The sequence below is a fragment of the Rattus norvegicus genome, chromosome 1, assembly GCF_021556685.1.
Source record: "Rattus norvegicus strain SHRSP/BbbUtx chromosome 1, alternate assembly SHRSP_T2T, whole genome shotgun sequence".
NCBI classification, from domain to species: domain Eukaryota; kingdom Metazoa; phylum Chordata; class Mammalia; order Rodentia; family Muridae; genus Rattus; species Rattus norvegicus.
In genome coordinates, this window is record NC_141534.1 from 249,524,368 (window position 1) to 249,541,138 (window position 16,771).

General features: G+C 41.7%; 1 protein-coding gene across 2 annotated transcripts in view; it reads left to right on the forward strand.

The window, feature by feature from the left end:
- Cyp2c11 (cytochrome P450, subfamily 2, polypeptide 11) overlaps positions 1–16,771 on the forward strand; it is a 36,229-nt gene that overhangs the window by 8,112 nt on the left and 11,346 nt on the right. For both annotated transcript variants that reach the window (NM_019184.2, XM_087653668.1), the window contains exons 4-6: positions 2,096–2,256; positions 5,259–5,435; positions 11,535–11,676. In NM_019184.2, the coding sequence (NP_062057.2) occupies positions 2,096–2,256; positions 5,259–5,435; positions 11,535–11,676 (480 nt within the window). The remainder of the gene's footprint in view (positions 1–2,095; positions 2,257–5,258; positions 5,436–11,534; positions 11,677–16,771) is intronic.

The following is a 16,771-nucleotide window of genomic DNA, read 5'->3' on the forward strand; positions in this document are numbered from 1 at the left end:
GAGTATTTCTTTCTTTTTTTATCTTTATTAACTTGAGTATATCTTATTTACATTTCGATTGTTATTCCCCTTCCCGGGATCCCGGTCAACATCCCCCTAACCCCTACCCCTTCCCTTCTTTATGGGTGTTCCCCTCCCCATCCTCCCCCCATTACCACCCTTCCCCCAACAATCACGTTCACTGGGGTTCAGTCTTGACAGGGCCAAGGGCCCTTCCACTGGTGCTCTTACTAGGCTATTCATTGCTACCTATGAGGATGGAGCCCAGGGTCAGTCCATGTATAGTCTTTGGGTAGTGGCTTAGTCCCTGGAAGCTCTGGTTGGTTGGCATTGTTGTACATATGGGGTCTCGAGCCCCTTCAAGCTCTTCCAGTCCTTTCTCTGATTCCTTCTACAGGGGTTCTGTTCTCAGTTCAGTGATTTGCTGCTGGCATTCGCCTCTGTATTTGCTGTATTCTGGGTGTGTCTCTCAGGAGAGATCTACATCCGGTTTCTGTCGACCTGCACTTCTGCAGTACTGGAGGTCTCTCTTGCCCTGCAGTCTCAGGAGTGCCCTACTGTCTGGGCGATGAGCTCTCTCTCCCACCGGGTTTGGGAGCGGGGAGTTGTGGGCCAGGATCAGGGAGGTTCGGGCCCCAGCTAGAAACTGGAAGTGCCCGGTCCCAGAGGCATTTTGCCTTTGTGTGTCCTGAGTCCACCAGGCAGTCACTTGGATTAGTAAATTTGGTCTTACCTCTGGTCTCTCCTGGGCCTGAAGTCACTCCTCAGATCCAGGTTTCACCTCTCTGTGAGTGCTGCAAACCATAAGGGCCTGCCCCTCCTTCTCTTGGGACCCTGTGTACAGGGGGCTCAGATGGAGCTAAGTGTTTTCCTCTAGAGTCAGAAATGTGGGCAGAGAGTAGTCTCCTCTGGCTTCCCAGGCGTGTCTGCCCCCCTGAAGGTCTAGCTCTCCCTCCCATGGGATTTGGGTCAACCTTTCTTTTTTTGGTCTTCTTTTCTGCTGGTTATATTTGCAATTCCTTCAAATATTCATCTGTGTTAAAGATGGTTAGATTATTCTTTTCTTCCTTCCTATACTAATATTCTATAATTCTATTAATTATCTATAAGCTTTCTAGAGAGATGTGATTCTGTGTTTGTAACTGTTAGGTCTTTAAAATTGCTTTGTGTTTCTTCTTCTGTTCTTTCTCCTCCTCCTCTTCCTCCTTCCCTCCTCCTCTTCCTCCTTCTCCTCCTTCTTTTGAGACAAGGGTTTTGATGTGTAGTTCAGACAGGTCTAGGACTTTCAGACTGGTTGTGTTGGATAACTCTCAGCTCTCCTCTTGTGTTTCCTGAGTGCTGGGATTACAGATGGCTACTATCATGCCTAGCACTATTTAAATACCTGTTTTAAAAACATCATTTCCACATCATTCTTCTTTTCCTTGCCAAAGAGGTCACTCAGGCCCAATGTGTAAACAAAGGCAGAGACACTAATATAATGTTTGGATAACCATCCAGAAACAAGGGTAGAAGGAGTTGGGTTTTTCCCATTAATTCATTTATTTATTTACTTTACATCCCAATTAGAAGGTGTTATTAAATCAGGTCTAAAAAAACAGTGTTCTGGTTTTTGATATACCATAATTCTACCTAATAGAGTATTTCTAGGAACCTATTTATTTATTTATTTAATTTATTTTTGAGAAAAGTTTTCTTTATGTAACTGCCCATGGCTCTCCTAGAACTGGCTCTATGCCCAATTCTGCCTCATAACTGCTGGGTTTAAAGGGCTGTACCATCAACACCTGGTTAAGCATGTTCTTATTTTTAATCTCTTTACTTTATTTTATGTGCACTGGTGTTTTGCTGCATCTACATCTGGGTCAGATGTTGGAGTCACAGACAGCTGTGAGCTGCCATGCTGCTCCTGGTATTTGAACCTGGGTCCTCTGGAAGACTATTTAGTGTCCTTAACCTCTGAGGCATATCTCTGGGTCCTTCTAGGAATTTATTAATTCAGAGTTTATAAAATATATACTATTATCAATATACTATTAAAGAGTCTTTTATGTATATGTATTAACGTTTATTTTTACTATTTCCCACTACCTAGGTGCCCCTTTTGATCCCACCTTTATCCTGGGCTGTGCTCCCTGCAATGTGATATGCTCCATTATTTTCCAGAATCGCTTTGATTATAAAGATCCGACTTTTCTTAACTTGATGCACAGATTTAATGAAAACTTCAGGCTTTTCAGCTCCCCATGGCTACAGGTGAGGTCAAGGCTTTTCTTTCTAAGAAGCCATCTAGGTTTTTTCTCTGAGAAGACCACAGCATTATCTGGATTTATTCCTTTTCAGACATTTCAGAGATGCAATGTGCAACTTTCTTTTTTACTTCCTCCTTCCCTCCCTTCCTCCTTCTCTCCCTTCATCCCTAGTCCCCTTCTTCCTTCCTTTATTTCTCTCTGTCTTCTCTCTCTGCCTTCTCTCTCTCTCTCTCTCTCTCTCTCTCTCTCTCTCTCTCTCTCTGTGTGTGTGTGTGTGTGTGTGTGTGTGTGTGTGTGTGTGTGTTGTGTTGCAGAAACCAAAGCTGGAGTTCTGGGTGGTTATGAGCTTTATGATTCTGTGAACCGTACTCCGGTTCTTCAAGATGAGCTTGTTCTCTTAACTGCTAAGCTGTATCCCCAGGTGTTGTTGCAGGTTATTAAATATTCCTTTGTACTTTTATGTTCTGAAGGCAGAAAGTATTAGTAAATTCCTAAACCATATGTTTTATCATACTTGTTCTCCGAAGTGTCTGTCTCTTTAGCTGCTGACAGATTCTACTCTCCTATGTAAGAGTTAAAGATGACAGAAAGGAAAATAGAGAAGAGAAGGAAGGAAGGAGATAATGTAGAGATACAAACAGTAGAGCAAAGAAAGCAAAAGATGAGAAGTAGGGAGTGGAAGAGTGGAACAGTAGAAGAGACATGAAGAAGTTCCCACCAGACTAGCTGTATGCCTAGTCCCAGTCCCAGAGTTAAGGAATCAGCAGAAGTGCATGCTTAGAACTTTTCCCCAGGTACTTTCTTAGTTTTTACCTGTCATGGGTGTTCCATGGCTCTTGAAACATCAGTATACATGGATGTTTTTGAGTGTCCTGATTTTTCAAAGACAGCCTCTCCCCAGCTCTTCTTCCGGTTATTCCTGTTCTGCCAGGAGCTGTAATTGTTTTCTTTGGTCGCAGGTGACCCTATGCTGCCTGGAGGAATATTGAGGTTTTTTGATAGTCTTTACAATGTTTCCACCCTGATGAGTTCTAAGTTAGGTGAAACAAAGACAAATGCTTTGGCTAGTATTTCAGCTTCTTCCCCTAGACCCTTGTTAGGTTAAAACACAAAACTATCACCCCCACCACCCAGGCAGAATCAATAGCCACAGTACTATACACTGGGGACAGGACTCTTGTTATGGATGCCACCAAGACAGGGCAGAGGTGACACAAGTGCAAAGCAATGCTACGATGCCTTCCTAGTTTTTTCCCTCAACTTTCCATTGGTTTATGTGAACAGTTACTACTTTCCATACTTCTAATAAAGTTAGTTCAGACAATTTTTGATTTTAGGTTTATGCGTATGTGTGTATGTGTGTATGTGTGTGTGTGTGTGTTTTCACATTACTGTCATCTTGGGATATAATGGATGTGTTAAGACAGCAGAGGACTTTATTCTTCAGAAGAGAATACAAATGCCTAGAAAACATAAAACCACAAAAGTCCAAGCATTACCTTGGTAGTTGCAGAGGCATGCCCAGGTTCTTGATAGCTGTCTAGGAGACTGTTGCAATCCTTCTATCTATAACAGGCTTGTCTGCCAATCTAAGTTCATTTTCATCCCTTCACCTAACAGTGATTTTCTTTAAAGAGTTTATTTATTTATTTCATGTATATGAGTGCTCTGTTCGCATGTACACGTGCAGGCCAGAAGACAGCATCAGATCACATTACAGGTGGTTGTGAGCCTCCATGAGGCTACTAGGAATTGAACTCAGGACCTCTGGAAGAGTGGCCAGTGCTCTTAATCGCTGAGCCATCTCTCCAGTCCCAGCAGTGAATTTGCCATTGAGGTTATCAAAGTTAAAGAATGTTTGGGAGCACAGAGGCTGTCAGGAACTTTTGAGTACTAGGGCTTCCAAAGCAAAGACTCAGCCTAGCTGAAGCTAGGCTCTGGCTGAGAAAGTAGGTTGGGTTTTTAAGATGATTGACATCTGGGTATATAAAACCTAACTCTGTTGGGTTGTCATGTTCAAAAACATCACCATCTACTAAACTGGCATCCTACTTTGTAGACGAGAGTTACATAGTTTTATCGGAATCATTTGACCACTATTGTATATAAATATTTGTCCATAAAATGTTTCCATAAAATGTCCATAGAATTGAGTTTCATGATATCCTCGAGCCCTTCCCAGTAGAAATATTATGGAATAACTCTAGTCTGTCTCTGGTTCACTGAACTTCCCTGATCTCTTAGTTTATCTCATGCAGGAGAGTTATGGACTTCCAGTAGTTTAAGATTGGAGGTATAAAGGAGAGAGTGGAAGAAAGGTGCTTTAGTAATATAAAAAAATATTGGTTTGACTGTTGGAGATGCTTATTATCCCTGGTCATGTGATCAGTTCAGTGTAGTCTTTGCAGCATTTTCCTTTATACATATCGTGTACACTGAAATGTTTCTCCTGAAGTTTATCCTGGTTTGTAAAAAAATGTATTCTTTCTTCATATATTACATCCCTACCACAGCTACTTCTCCCTCCAGTCACCCTAGTCACCTCCTCCCTTGTCTCACAGATCTCTTCCTTTGTTTCCCTTCAGAAAAGAGCAGGCCCCCCAGGGATATCAATGGAAGATGACTTAACCAGTTATAATTATACTAGGTACAAACTCTCATATTAAGGCTGGGGATGGTAAACAGTAGGAAGAAAAGGTCCTAAGAGCAGGCAATAAAGTCAGAGATCCTGCCCTCTCAGATTCTTTGGAATCCCACAAAAACACAAAGTCACACAAATATAACATGTGCAGAGGATTTATCTCAGACTCATACAGGCTCTGTGATTGTTGCTCCAGTCTCTGTCAGCCCCTATGATTCCTGCTTAGTACATTCTGTGGGCCTTGTTCTACTGGTGTCTTCGACCCCCTCCCCTTGCTTTGCCTAATGTGTGGCTGTCACCCTAGTTTCTAACTAGGGTCATGGTACTCATGACTTGAGTTTAATTAATGATCTTTAATCTTCAAGGTCTGCAATACTTTCCCTGCCATTATTGATTACTTCCCTGGAAGTCATAACCAAGTACTTAAGAATTTCTTCTATATAAAAAACTATGTTTTGGAGAAAGTAAAAGAACACCAAGAGTCCTTGGACAAGGACAATCCTCGGGACTTCATTGATTGTTTCTTGAACAAAATGGAACAGGTAAAATATTATTTGTTGTGTTGCATTATCTGATTTGTTGATGATTTCTGTAATTACTAAGAATGCATAACTGTTCAGGCAAGAAGTACTTTAAGTGAAGTACTTTCTGTGTGCATGGAACTGGACTAGCAACCATAAACGGTTTAAAAATTACATTGTTATATAACTGGAACATGTGGGAACAGCTTTTAAGTATCAACAAGCTGTCTGAGTCAAGAGAGGATAAGTACCAGGTAAAGTAGAAAAACAAGTCAGGCATTAAAAATACCCAGCATTGGAAGAAAAGGGGACATGGTTATATCAGAGTATGTGGGAGAAGGAGAAGAAACCCACTGGGCAAGTTTCCTGGATGACCTGAAGTTTGATACAGATATTCGAGTATTTTAATCCAGGAAGAGGGGAGAGGATTTCACCTGGGCACAATGAAGTGATGCAGTAAAGAGTTGGGGCGGATGGATCTGTAGTTGAGTATAGTTGGAAATGAGGAGGGACATGTTTTTCAAGCACTCTACAAACATACATATTGTCATGAGAATCTGTATCTGTAAGCCTGAATAAGAGTCTAATGCACATTATACTCAGGATAAGTTTCCTGTAAACTCTATAGGATGAGCTATATGGTACCTGCTTTAGCTTGATAAATGTCTAGATGGTAGATGTGTAGATTCAGAAATAAATTCTAGGTGTCCATTTTCATAGTCCATTAGCTTTGTTTTAGTTAATGGGATGGATGCTGCAAATAGCAGGAGCTATGTTGGAAAGTTCAATAGTAAGAAATATTCTGTGCCTTGGTAAGTTTAACCAGGAGGAAAGGATTGACATGGTCAATTAGAATAGTGGTAGGAAAGGTTCAGGAACAATTGCAGAATTGGGGTAGTACGATTCTAGGAGCCAGAGATCAGGGAGGACTGGACTAATACAGTTCATTCGGGAAATAGTGACATACTGAGGGGAGGAAAAGAACAGAAGAAGCTATAAAGAGCTGGCTGTGGGCTCAAACCTCGCTGATCCTGGCCTACAGCTCCCTGCTCCCAAACCCCATGGTACAGAGAGCTGATCACCCAGAAGTGTGAGCAATCCTGAGACTGCAGGGCAGGAGAGACTGCCACTGTTGCCCACCTTTGCCCACATCCTTGGCCCAAGAGAAAACTGTATAGTGCCTCTGGGCATTGGAAGATTAGATCAGTCAAGCTGCAGGAGCCCTGCACTCCAAACTGCACCTGGATCTGAGCAGACCTGGTGAAACAGCTCCCTGCACCCAAATCCCATGGGAGGGAGAGCTAGAACTTCAGAGGAGCAGACACGCCTGGGAAACCAGAGGAGACTACTCTCTATCCACATTCTGACTCAAGAGGAAAACACCTAGTGCCATGTGGGCCCCCTGTGCACAGGGACCTAGGAGAAGTTGGGGCAGGCCCTTTTGGTTCCTGCCCACTGGGCCAGCTGAAAACCAGTGAACAGGAACAACTACAGGACTGAGAGCAGAACACTCTGTTCCCATAACTGGCTGAGAGAAAACAGGAAAACAGGTCTACAGCACTCCTGACACACAGGCCTATAGGAAGGTCAAGCCACTGTCAGAAATAGCAAAATAAGGTAACACCAGAGACAACCTGATGGCAAGAGGCAAGCTCAGGAACCCAAGCAACAGAAACCAAGACTACATGGCATCATCGAAGCCCAATTCTCCCACCAAAGCAAACACAGAATATCCAAACACACCAGAAAATCAAAATCTAGATTTAAAATCATATTTGACCATGATGCTGGAGGACTTCAAGAAAGACATGAAGAACTTCCTCAGAGAAATGCAGGAAAACATAAATAAACAAGTAGAAGCCTATAGAGAGGAATCACAAAAATCCCTGAAAGAATTCCAGGAAAACACAATCAAACAGTTGAAGGAATTAAAAATGGAAATAGAAGCAATGAAGAAAGAACACAGGGAAACAACCCTGGATATAGAAGACCAAAGGAAGAGACAAGGAGCCATAGATACAAGCATCACCAGCAGAATACAAGAGGTAGAAAGAATCTCAGGAGCAGAAGATTCCATAGAAATCATCGACACAACTGTCAAAGATAATGTAAAATGGAAAAAGCTACTGGTCCAAAACATACAGGAAATCCAGGACCCAATGAGAAGATCAAACCTAAGGATAATAGGTATAGAAGAGAGTGAAGACTGCCAGCTCAAAGGACCAGTAAATATCTTCAGCAAAACCATAGAAGAAAACTTCCCTAACCTAAAGAAAGAGATGCCCATAAACATACAAGAAGCCTACAGAACTCCAAATAGATTGGACCAGAAAAGAAACTCCTCCCATCGGATAATAGTCAAAACACAAAATGCACAAAACAAAGAAAAAATATTAAAAGCAGTAAGGGAAAAAGGTAAAGTAACATATAAAGGCAGACCTATCAGAATTACACCAGACTTCTAACCAGAGATTATGAAAGCCAGAAGATCCTGAACAAGTGTCATACAGGCCCTAAGAGAACACAAATGCCATCCCAGGTTACTGTATTCAGCAAAACTCTCAATTAACATAGATGGAGAGTATACAAAGAACTCAAGACCCAGAGAGTCAAATAACCCTATTAAAAATGGGGTTCAGGGCTAAACAAAGAATTCACAGCTGAGGAATGCCGAATGACTGAGAAACACCTAAAAAATGTTCAACATCTTCAGTCATAAGGGAAATGCAAATCAAAACAACCCTGAGATTCCACCTCACACCAGTGAGAATGGCTAAGATCAAAAACTCAGGTGACAGCAAATGCTGGCGAGGATGTGGAGAAAGTGGAACACTCCTCCATTGGTGGTGGGATTGCAGACTACTACAACCATTCTTTTTTTTTCGGAGCTGGGGACCAAACCCAGGGCCTTGCGCTTGCTAGGCAAGCGCTCTACCACTGAGCTAAATCCCCAACCCCTACAACCATTCTTGAAATCACTCTGGAGGTTCCTCAGAAAATTGGACATTGAACTACTGGAGGACTCAGCTATACCTCTCTTGGGCATATACCCAAAAGATGCCCCAACATATAACAAAGACACATGCCCACTAAGTTCATAGCAGCCTTATTTATAATAGCCAGAAGCTGAAAAGAACCCAGATGCCCTTCAACAGAAAATGTGGTACATCTACACAATGGAATATTACTCAGCTATCAAAAACAATGACTTCATGAAATTCATAGGCAAATGGATGGAACTGGAAAATATCATCCTGAGTGAGGTAAGCCACTCACAGAAAAACACACATGGTATGTACTCAATGATAAGTGGATATTTGCCCAAATGGCCGAATTACCCTAGATGCACAGAACACATGAACCTCAAGAAGGATGATCAAAATGTGGATGTTCCCTCCTTCTTTAAAAGGGGATCAAGAATACCCTTAGGAAGGGATAGGGATGCAAAGATTAAAATAGAGGTAGAAGGAACACCCATTCAGAGCCTGCCCCACATGTGGCCCATACATATACAGCTACCAAACTAGATAAGATGGATGAAGCAAAGTGGTGCAGGCTGACAGGAACTGGATGTTTATCTTTCCTGAGAGACACAGTCAGAATATGGTAAATACATAGGCGAATGCCATCATTAAACCACTGAACTGAGAACGGGACCCCCGTTGAAGGAATCAGAGAAAGGACTGAAAGAGCTGAAGGGGCTTGAGACCCCATATGAACAATAATGCCAACCAACCAGAGCTTCCAGGGACTAAGCCACTACCCATGGACTGACCCTGGGCTCCAAATGCATAGGTAGCAACGAATAGCCTAGAAGGGGTACCAGTGGCAGGGGAAGCCCTTGGCCCTGCCAAGGCTGGAATCCCAGTCAACGTGATTGTTGTGGTGGTGGTGGTGGTGGGGGATGGGAAGGGGAACACCCATATAGAAGAGGAGGGTGAGAGTTTAGGTGGTTTTTGGCCTGGAAACTGGGAAAGGGAATAACATTTGAAATGTAAATAAGAAATACCCAATTTAATAAAGATGGAGAAAAAAAGAGCCGAGTGTGGAGAGGAAGGGCAGCATGTGACAGCCACTATTTCTTGTCCCCTCTTGTATCATTAGACAGAGAGGTGAAGCTCATTAGTCAAAGTGATATCAAAGTGTTGACAAGGTGACCATCAAAGCATTTTCAATGGAGGTTAGGTTGTCATATGGAACGAAATGTAGAGGAGGTAACAATGGGAAGAAACTGCCAGAGAAAAGAAGTCAATTACTCTCATTCTGTGCCTGTCTTCTGGTTGGTAAGGATTATCATTACCACTGAGACAGACTCCCATAATGCTGTGAAGACTGCTCACCTCAGTGCACTGAGTGACCTACAAGGTCTATGTTACTTACCTTAGGATTTTTGCCTTAGTGCTGCATTTAAAAACAGGTGTTGCTCCTTGAACCTAAGTATATTTTTATAATCTAGCCATTTATTAACTATGGCTTGATACTATCTGTGCATAATTGTGTGTGTGTGTGTGTGTGTGTGTATTTTTGTATGCATAGGTATACATTTAGGCACAGATGTGTGCATCTGTGGTTTAGAGGCCAACCTTAGGTATTACTCCTCATCACTGGTCACTCATGAGAGTGACCCATCAGCTTGAAGAAATCAAGTCATGCTCTCTGCAGCCCTGGAGACACATAGTCCTCCTCTCTGCAACACACACACACACACACACACACACACACACACACACTCACTCACTCACACACACATCTCAAGTAAGATTTATGATCAGGCCAAGTACCTTTCTCCATGCATTGATTCATGTAGACTAAATCAGACTGAATTATGTATAGAAATTTCTGCCAGTCCCAGAAAACTTGTAAAAAATCAGAATGTCCTCTACAGTTTCTGAACTTTCTTTCTCTCTCCCTTTGTATCCTGTCACATTGTCATGGACATGTCTCTCATGAACAGCATCACAAGAGCCTGGAAGGTAAAAGAAATATGGCTTCTTGTAGTTTTTATTAGTTCTTTGAGAGTTTCATAGATGATTTCATCAATCTTTCACCTTGTGTGTCTGTACCTTTTTATGTTTTAATTGATTCCTTATAATGAAACTTCTTCCCAGGTTTTAAGCAGGCCACTTTCCCTCAAAGGCCCTGCCATGCTGTCTTCAAAATGAGACACTATCCCTTCCAATGCTCTCCCATTCATGTTCTGACTAATCATGGCTCTGTTCTCACACCTCTCTCTCTCTCTCCCTCTCTCTCTCTCTCTCTCTCTCTCTCTCTCTCTCTCTCTCTCTCTCTCTCTCAATGAATCTCACATATCAATGATAATTTATCATCTTTCTCAACTGACATTTGTATTTCTAACAGTACTATTAGTCTCACACAGTTCAGCATTCATAATGAGGAAATCAGTATTGTAACTGCACAAATCCTTTAACAAAAGGATTAGTTGCAACATCTTTACAAGAATTATTTTCATTGTTATGGCTTGGACCTTTCTTAAACGTGTAACAAAGAACCATGTGCTAAAGACCTGCTTGGCTTTATTTATCCTTTATGGGTCATGCTGTCACCGTTGTCTCTTTCCCCTTTCTTTGCTTTCTGCCTATGAGAGGTGAGTAGCTCTGCTTTACCGCATTTCTTTCTACCAAAATGTTCTGTCTCCTTATGTTCCCAGTGTTCCAGGGCCAAGCAGTCCAGGACCAAACAGCTAGATCAATAGCAGCAGTGACTCTTCCTCCTAATTAGTAATGATTCTTATTGTATTGTCAAAGTGATGGAAAACTGACTACATTGCTTTAAACTTTTATATATGTGTATATAAATATAGCTAATGTAATATATCTTTGTTCCATAATGTTATCAAATGACCAAATAATTATCATATTCATTACTTCTCATGAGTATCATTTGTGGTGAGAACATTGATATTCTACAATTGTAACAATTTTGAAGGGAAATATGGAGTGGGTAAATTAATAATGCTTCCTGCTTTCCTGTTTAGTTACTATAGTTTTAGTACTAGACTTTGCATTGTTTATGCTTCTTATCTTTAAGAACAAACAATTATTTTTGATTGATTGTAATTGAATATGCCAGCAAACCAAGTAATATCCAGATAAATCCTAGGAAAAGCACAATCCGCAGTCTGAGTTTACCCTTGAAAGCTTGGTGGCTACTGTAACTGACATGTTTGGAGCTGGCACAGAAACAACAAGTACCACTCTGAGGTATGGACTCCTGCTGCTGCTGAAACACGTGGATGTCACAGGTACGACTAAAGACAAGAGGGTGGGGGAACTCAATATAAATGCTTGAAAGGCACCACCCATGCTCTTCACTGAATCTCTTGCAGAGACCCCATTACTGAATTTGCTCTGTTGCTAGCTGTAACATGTACATATGAGTAAGAAATAAAAATGAGGCAATTTTTCACAATAGTGGGGAGTGACTGAGATAAACAAGACAATGCAAACAGTAGCAGAAGCATGAGGCTCTGATTTTAGAGACCTTACTCTGAAAATGTCTCTGCATTTACTGGGAGGTGTCTGTAGCAGGCATATATGTCACTGACAAGTGTAGACTGTTGCCTTGTCTTCCTGAGGAATACAGTGTCATAGTGCATTTTCTTTCTTCATCACAAAATAATGGAGATTATATACTTTATAAAGAAAATTATACCAGCTCCCTGTTCTTTTTAAAAATTTTTATTAGATAGATTTCTTTTTTTTTATTTTTTATTTTTTTTGGTTCTTTTTTTTCGGAGCTGGGGACCGAACCCTGGGCCTTGCGCTTCCTAGGCAAGCACTCTGCCACTGAGCCAAATCCCCAACCCCTCTTTTTTTTTATTAACTTGAGTATTTCTTATTTACATTTCTAATGTTATTCCCTTTCCTGGTTTCCAGGCCAACATCCCCCTAGCCCCTCCCCCTCCTCTTCTATATGGGTGTTCCCCTCTCCATCCTCCCCCCATTACCGCACTCCCCCCAACAATCACATTCCCTGGGGGTTCAGTCTTAGCAGGACCAAGGGCTTCCAGTTCCACTGGTGCTCTTACTAGGCTGTTCATTGCTACCTATGAGGTCAGAGTCCAGGGTCAGTCATGTATAGTCTTTAGGTAGTGGCTTAGTCCCTGGAAGCTCTGGTTGGTTGGCATTGTTGTTCATATGGGGTCTCGAGCCCCTTCAAGCTCTTCCAGTCCTTTCTCTGATTCCTTCAACGTGAGTCCAGTTCTCAGTTCAGTGATTTGCTGCTGGCATTCGCCTATGTATTTGCTGTATTCTGGCTGTGTCTCTCAGGAGCGATCTACATTCGGTTCCTGTCGGCCTGCACTTCTTTGCTTCATCCATCTTGTCTAATTGGGTGGCTGTATATGTATGGGCCACATGTGGGGCAGGCTCTGAATGGGTGTTCCTTCAGTCTCTGTTTTAATCTTTGCCTCTCTATTCTCTGCCAAGGGTATTCTTGTTCCCCTTTTAAAGAAGTAGTGAAACATTCACATTTTGATCATCTGTCTTGAGTTTCACGTGTTCTGTGCATCTAGGGTAATTCAAGCATTTGGGCTAATAGCCACTTAATATGAGTGCATACCATGTGTGTTTTTCTGTGAGTGGGTTACCTCACTCAGGATGATATTTTCCAGTTCCCTCCATTTGCCTACGAATTTCATAAAGTCATTGTTTTGAGAGCTGAGTAATATTCCATTGTGTAGATGTACCACATTTCTATATCCATTCCTCTGTTGAAGGGCATCTGGGTTCTTTCTAGCTTCTGGCTATTACAAATAAGGCTGCTATGAACACAGTGCAGCACGTGTCTTTTTTATATGTTGGGGCATCTTTTAGGTATATGCCCAAGAGAGGTATAGCTGGGTCCTCAGGTAGTTCAATGTCCAATTTTCTGAGGAACCTCCAGACTGATTTCCAGAATGGTTGTACCAGTCTGCAATCCCACCAACAATGGAGGAGTGTTCCTCTTTCTCCACATCCTCGCCAGCATCTGCTGTCACCTGAGTTTTTTTTTTTTTTTTTAGATTTATTTATTTATTATATATAAGTACACTGTAGCTGTCTTCAGAAACACCAGAAGAGGGCATCAGATCTCTTTACAGATGGTTGTGAGCCACCATGTGGTTGCTGGGAATTGAACTCATGACCTCTGGAAGAGCAGTCGGGTGCTCTTAACCGCTGAGCCATCTCTCCAGCCCTGTCACCTGAGTTTTTGATCTTAGCCATTCTCACTGGTGTGAGGTGAAATCTCAGGGTTGTTTTGATTTGCATTTCCCTTATGACTAAAGATGTTGAACATTCCTTTAGGTGTTTCTCAGCCATTCAGCATTCGTCAGCTGTGAATTCTTTGTTTAGCTCTGAACCCCATTTTTTTTTAAATAAACAACTGTCCATTTATTCTGGGGATATAGCTCAGTGGTGAGCACCTGCCTAGTATATGTGAAGCCTGTTTCTGGTGGGCCCCTACCTGGGAGGTGGAAGGCCATCTCAAAGGGTAGCCATACTCTTAGCTCTAAAAGATGCTACCCCTTTTTTTTCTTTTTTTTTATTTTTTATTAACTTGAGTATTTCTTATATACATTTCGAGTGTTATTCCCTTTCCCGGTTTCCGGGCAAACATCCCCCTCCCCCCTCCCCTTCCTTATGGGTGTTCCCCTCCCAATCCTCCCCCCATTGCCGCCCTCCCCCCATAGACTAGTTCACTGGGGGTTCAGTCTTAGCAGGACCCAGGGCTTCCCCTTCCACTGGTGCTCTTACTAGGATATTCATCGCTACCTATGGGGTCAGAGTCCAGGGTCAGTCCATGTATAGTCTTTAGGTAGTGGCTTAGTCCCTGGAAGCTCTGGTTGCTTGGCATTGTTGTACTTTTGGGGTCTCGAGCCCCTTCAAGCTCTTCCAGTTCTTTCTCTGATTCCTTCAACAGGGGACCTATTCTCAGTTCAGTGGTTTGCTGCTGGCATTCGCCTCTGTATTTGCTGTATTCTGGCTGTGTCTCTCAGGAGCGATCTACATCCGGCTCCTGTCGGTCTGCACTTCTTTGCTTCATCCATCTTGTCTAATTGGGTGGCTGTATATGTATGGGCCACATGTGGGGCAGGCTCTGAATGGGTGTTCCTTCAGTCTCTGTTTTAATCTTTGCCTCTCCCTTCCCTGCCAAGGGTATTCTTTTTCCTCATTTAAAGAAGGAGTGAAGCATTCAATTTTGATCATCCGTCTTGAGTTTCGTTTGTTCTAGGGATCTAGGGTAATTCAAGCATTTGGGCTAATAGCCACTTATCAATGAGTGCATACCATGTATGTCTTTCTGTGATTGGGTTAGCTCACTCAGGATGATATTTTCCAGTTCCAACCATTTGCCTACGAATTTCACAAACTCGTTGTTTTTGATAGCTGAGTAATATTCCATTGTGTAGATGTACCACATTTTCTGTATCCATTCCTCTGTTGAAGGGCATCTGGGTTCTTTCCAGCTTCTGGCTATTATAAATAAGGCTGCGATGAACATAGTGGAGCACGTGTCTCTTTTATATGTTGAGGCATCTTTTGGGTATATGCCCAAGAGAGGTATAGCTGGATCCTCAGGCAGTTCAATGTCCAATTTTCTGAGGAACCTCCAGACTGATTTCCAGAATGCTGAACCCCATTTTTTTAATAGGGTTATTTGTCTCCCTGTGGTCTAACTTCTTGAGTTCTTTGTATATTTTGGATATAAGGCCTCTATCTGTTATAGGATTGGTAAAATCTTTTCCCAATCTGTTGGTTGCTGTTTTGTCCTAATGACAGTGTCTTTTGCCTTACAGAAGCTTTGCAGTTTTATGAGATCCCATTTGTCAATTCTTGATCTTAGAGCATAAGCCATTGGTGTTTTGTTCAGGAAATTTTCTCCAGTGCCCATGTGTTCGAGTTGCTGCCCCAGTTTTTCTTCTATTAGTTTGAGTGTGTCTGGTTTGATGTGGAGGTCCTTGATCCACTTGGACTTAAGCTTTGTACAGGGTGATAAGCATGGATCGATCTGCATTCTTCCACATGGTGACCTCCAGTTGAACCAGCACCATTTGCTGAAAATGCTATCTTTTTTCCATTGGATGGTTTTGGCTCCTTTGTCAAAAATCAAATGACCATAGGTGTGTGGGTTCATTTCTGGGTCTTCAATTCTATTCTATTGGTCTATCTGTCTGTCTCTGTACCAATACCATGCAGTTTTGATCACTATTGCTCTGTAATACTGCTTGAGTTCAGGGATAGTGATTCCCCTTGAAGTCCTTTTATTGTTGAGGATAGTTTTAGCTATCCTGGGTTTTTTGTTATTCCAGATGAATTTGCAAATTGTTCTGTTTAACTCTTTGAAGAATTGGATTGGTATTTTGATGGGGATTGCATTGAATCTGTAGATTGCTTTTGGTAAAATGGCCATTTTTATTATATTAATCCTGCCAATCCATGAGCATGGGAGATCTTTCCATCTTCTGAGGTCTTCTTCAATTTCTTTCTTCAGAGGCTTGAAGTTCTTATTGTACAGATCTTTTACTTGCTTGGTTAAAGTCACACCGAGGTACTTTATATTATTTGGATCTATAATGAAGGGTATTGTTTCCCTAATTTCTTTCTTGGTTTGTTTCTCTTTTGTGTAGAGGAAGGCTACTGATTTATTTGAGTTAATTTTATACCCAGCCACTTTGCTGAAGTTGTTTATCAGCTTTAGTAGTTCTCTGGTGGAACTTTTGGGATCACTTAAATATACTATCATATCATCTGCAAATAGTGATATTTTGACTACTTCTTTTCCAATCTGTATCCTCTTGATCTCCTTTTGTTGTCTGATTGCTCTGGTTAGAACTTCAAGAACTATATTGAATAAGAAGGGAGAGAGTGGGCAGCCTTGTCTAGTCCCTGATTTTACTGGGATTGCTTCAAGTTTCTCTCAATTTAGTTTAATGTTAGCAACTGTTTTGCTGTATATGGCTTTTACTACGTTTAGGTATGGGCCTTGCATTCCTAGTCTTTCCAGGACTTTTATCATGAAGGGGTGTTGAATTTTGTCAAATGCTTTCTCAGCATCTAATGAAATGATCATGTGGTTTTGTTCTTTCAGTTTGTTTATATAATGGATCACGTTGATGGTTTTCCGTATATTAAACCATCCCTGCATGCCTGGGACGAAGCCTACTTGATCATGGTGGATGATTGTTTTGATGCGCTCTTGGATTCGGTTTGGCAGAATTTTATTGAGTATTTTTGCGTCGATATTCATAAGGGAAATTGGTATGAAGTTCTCTTTCTTTGTTGGGTCTTTGTGTGGTTTAGGTATAAGAGTAATTGTGGTTTCATAGAAGGAATTCGGTAGTGCTCCATCTGTTT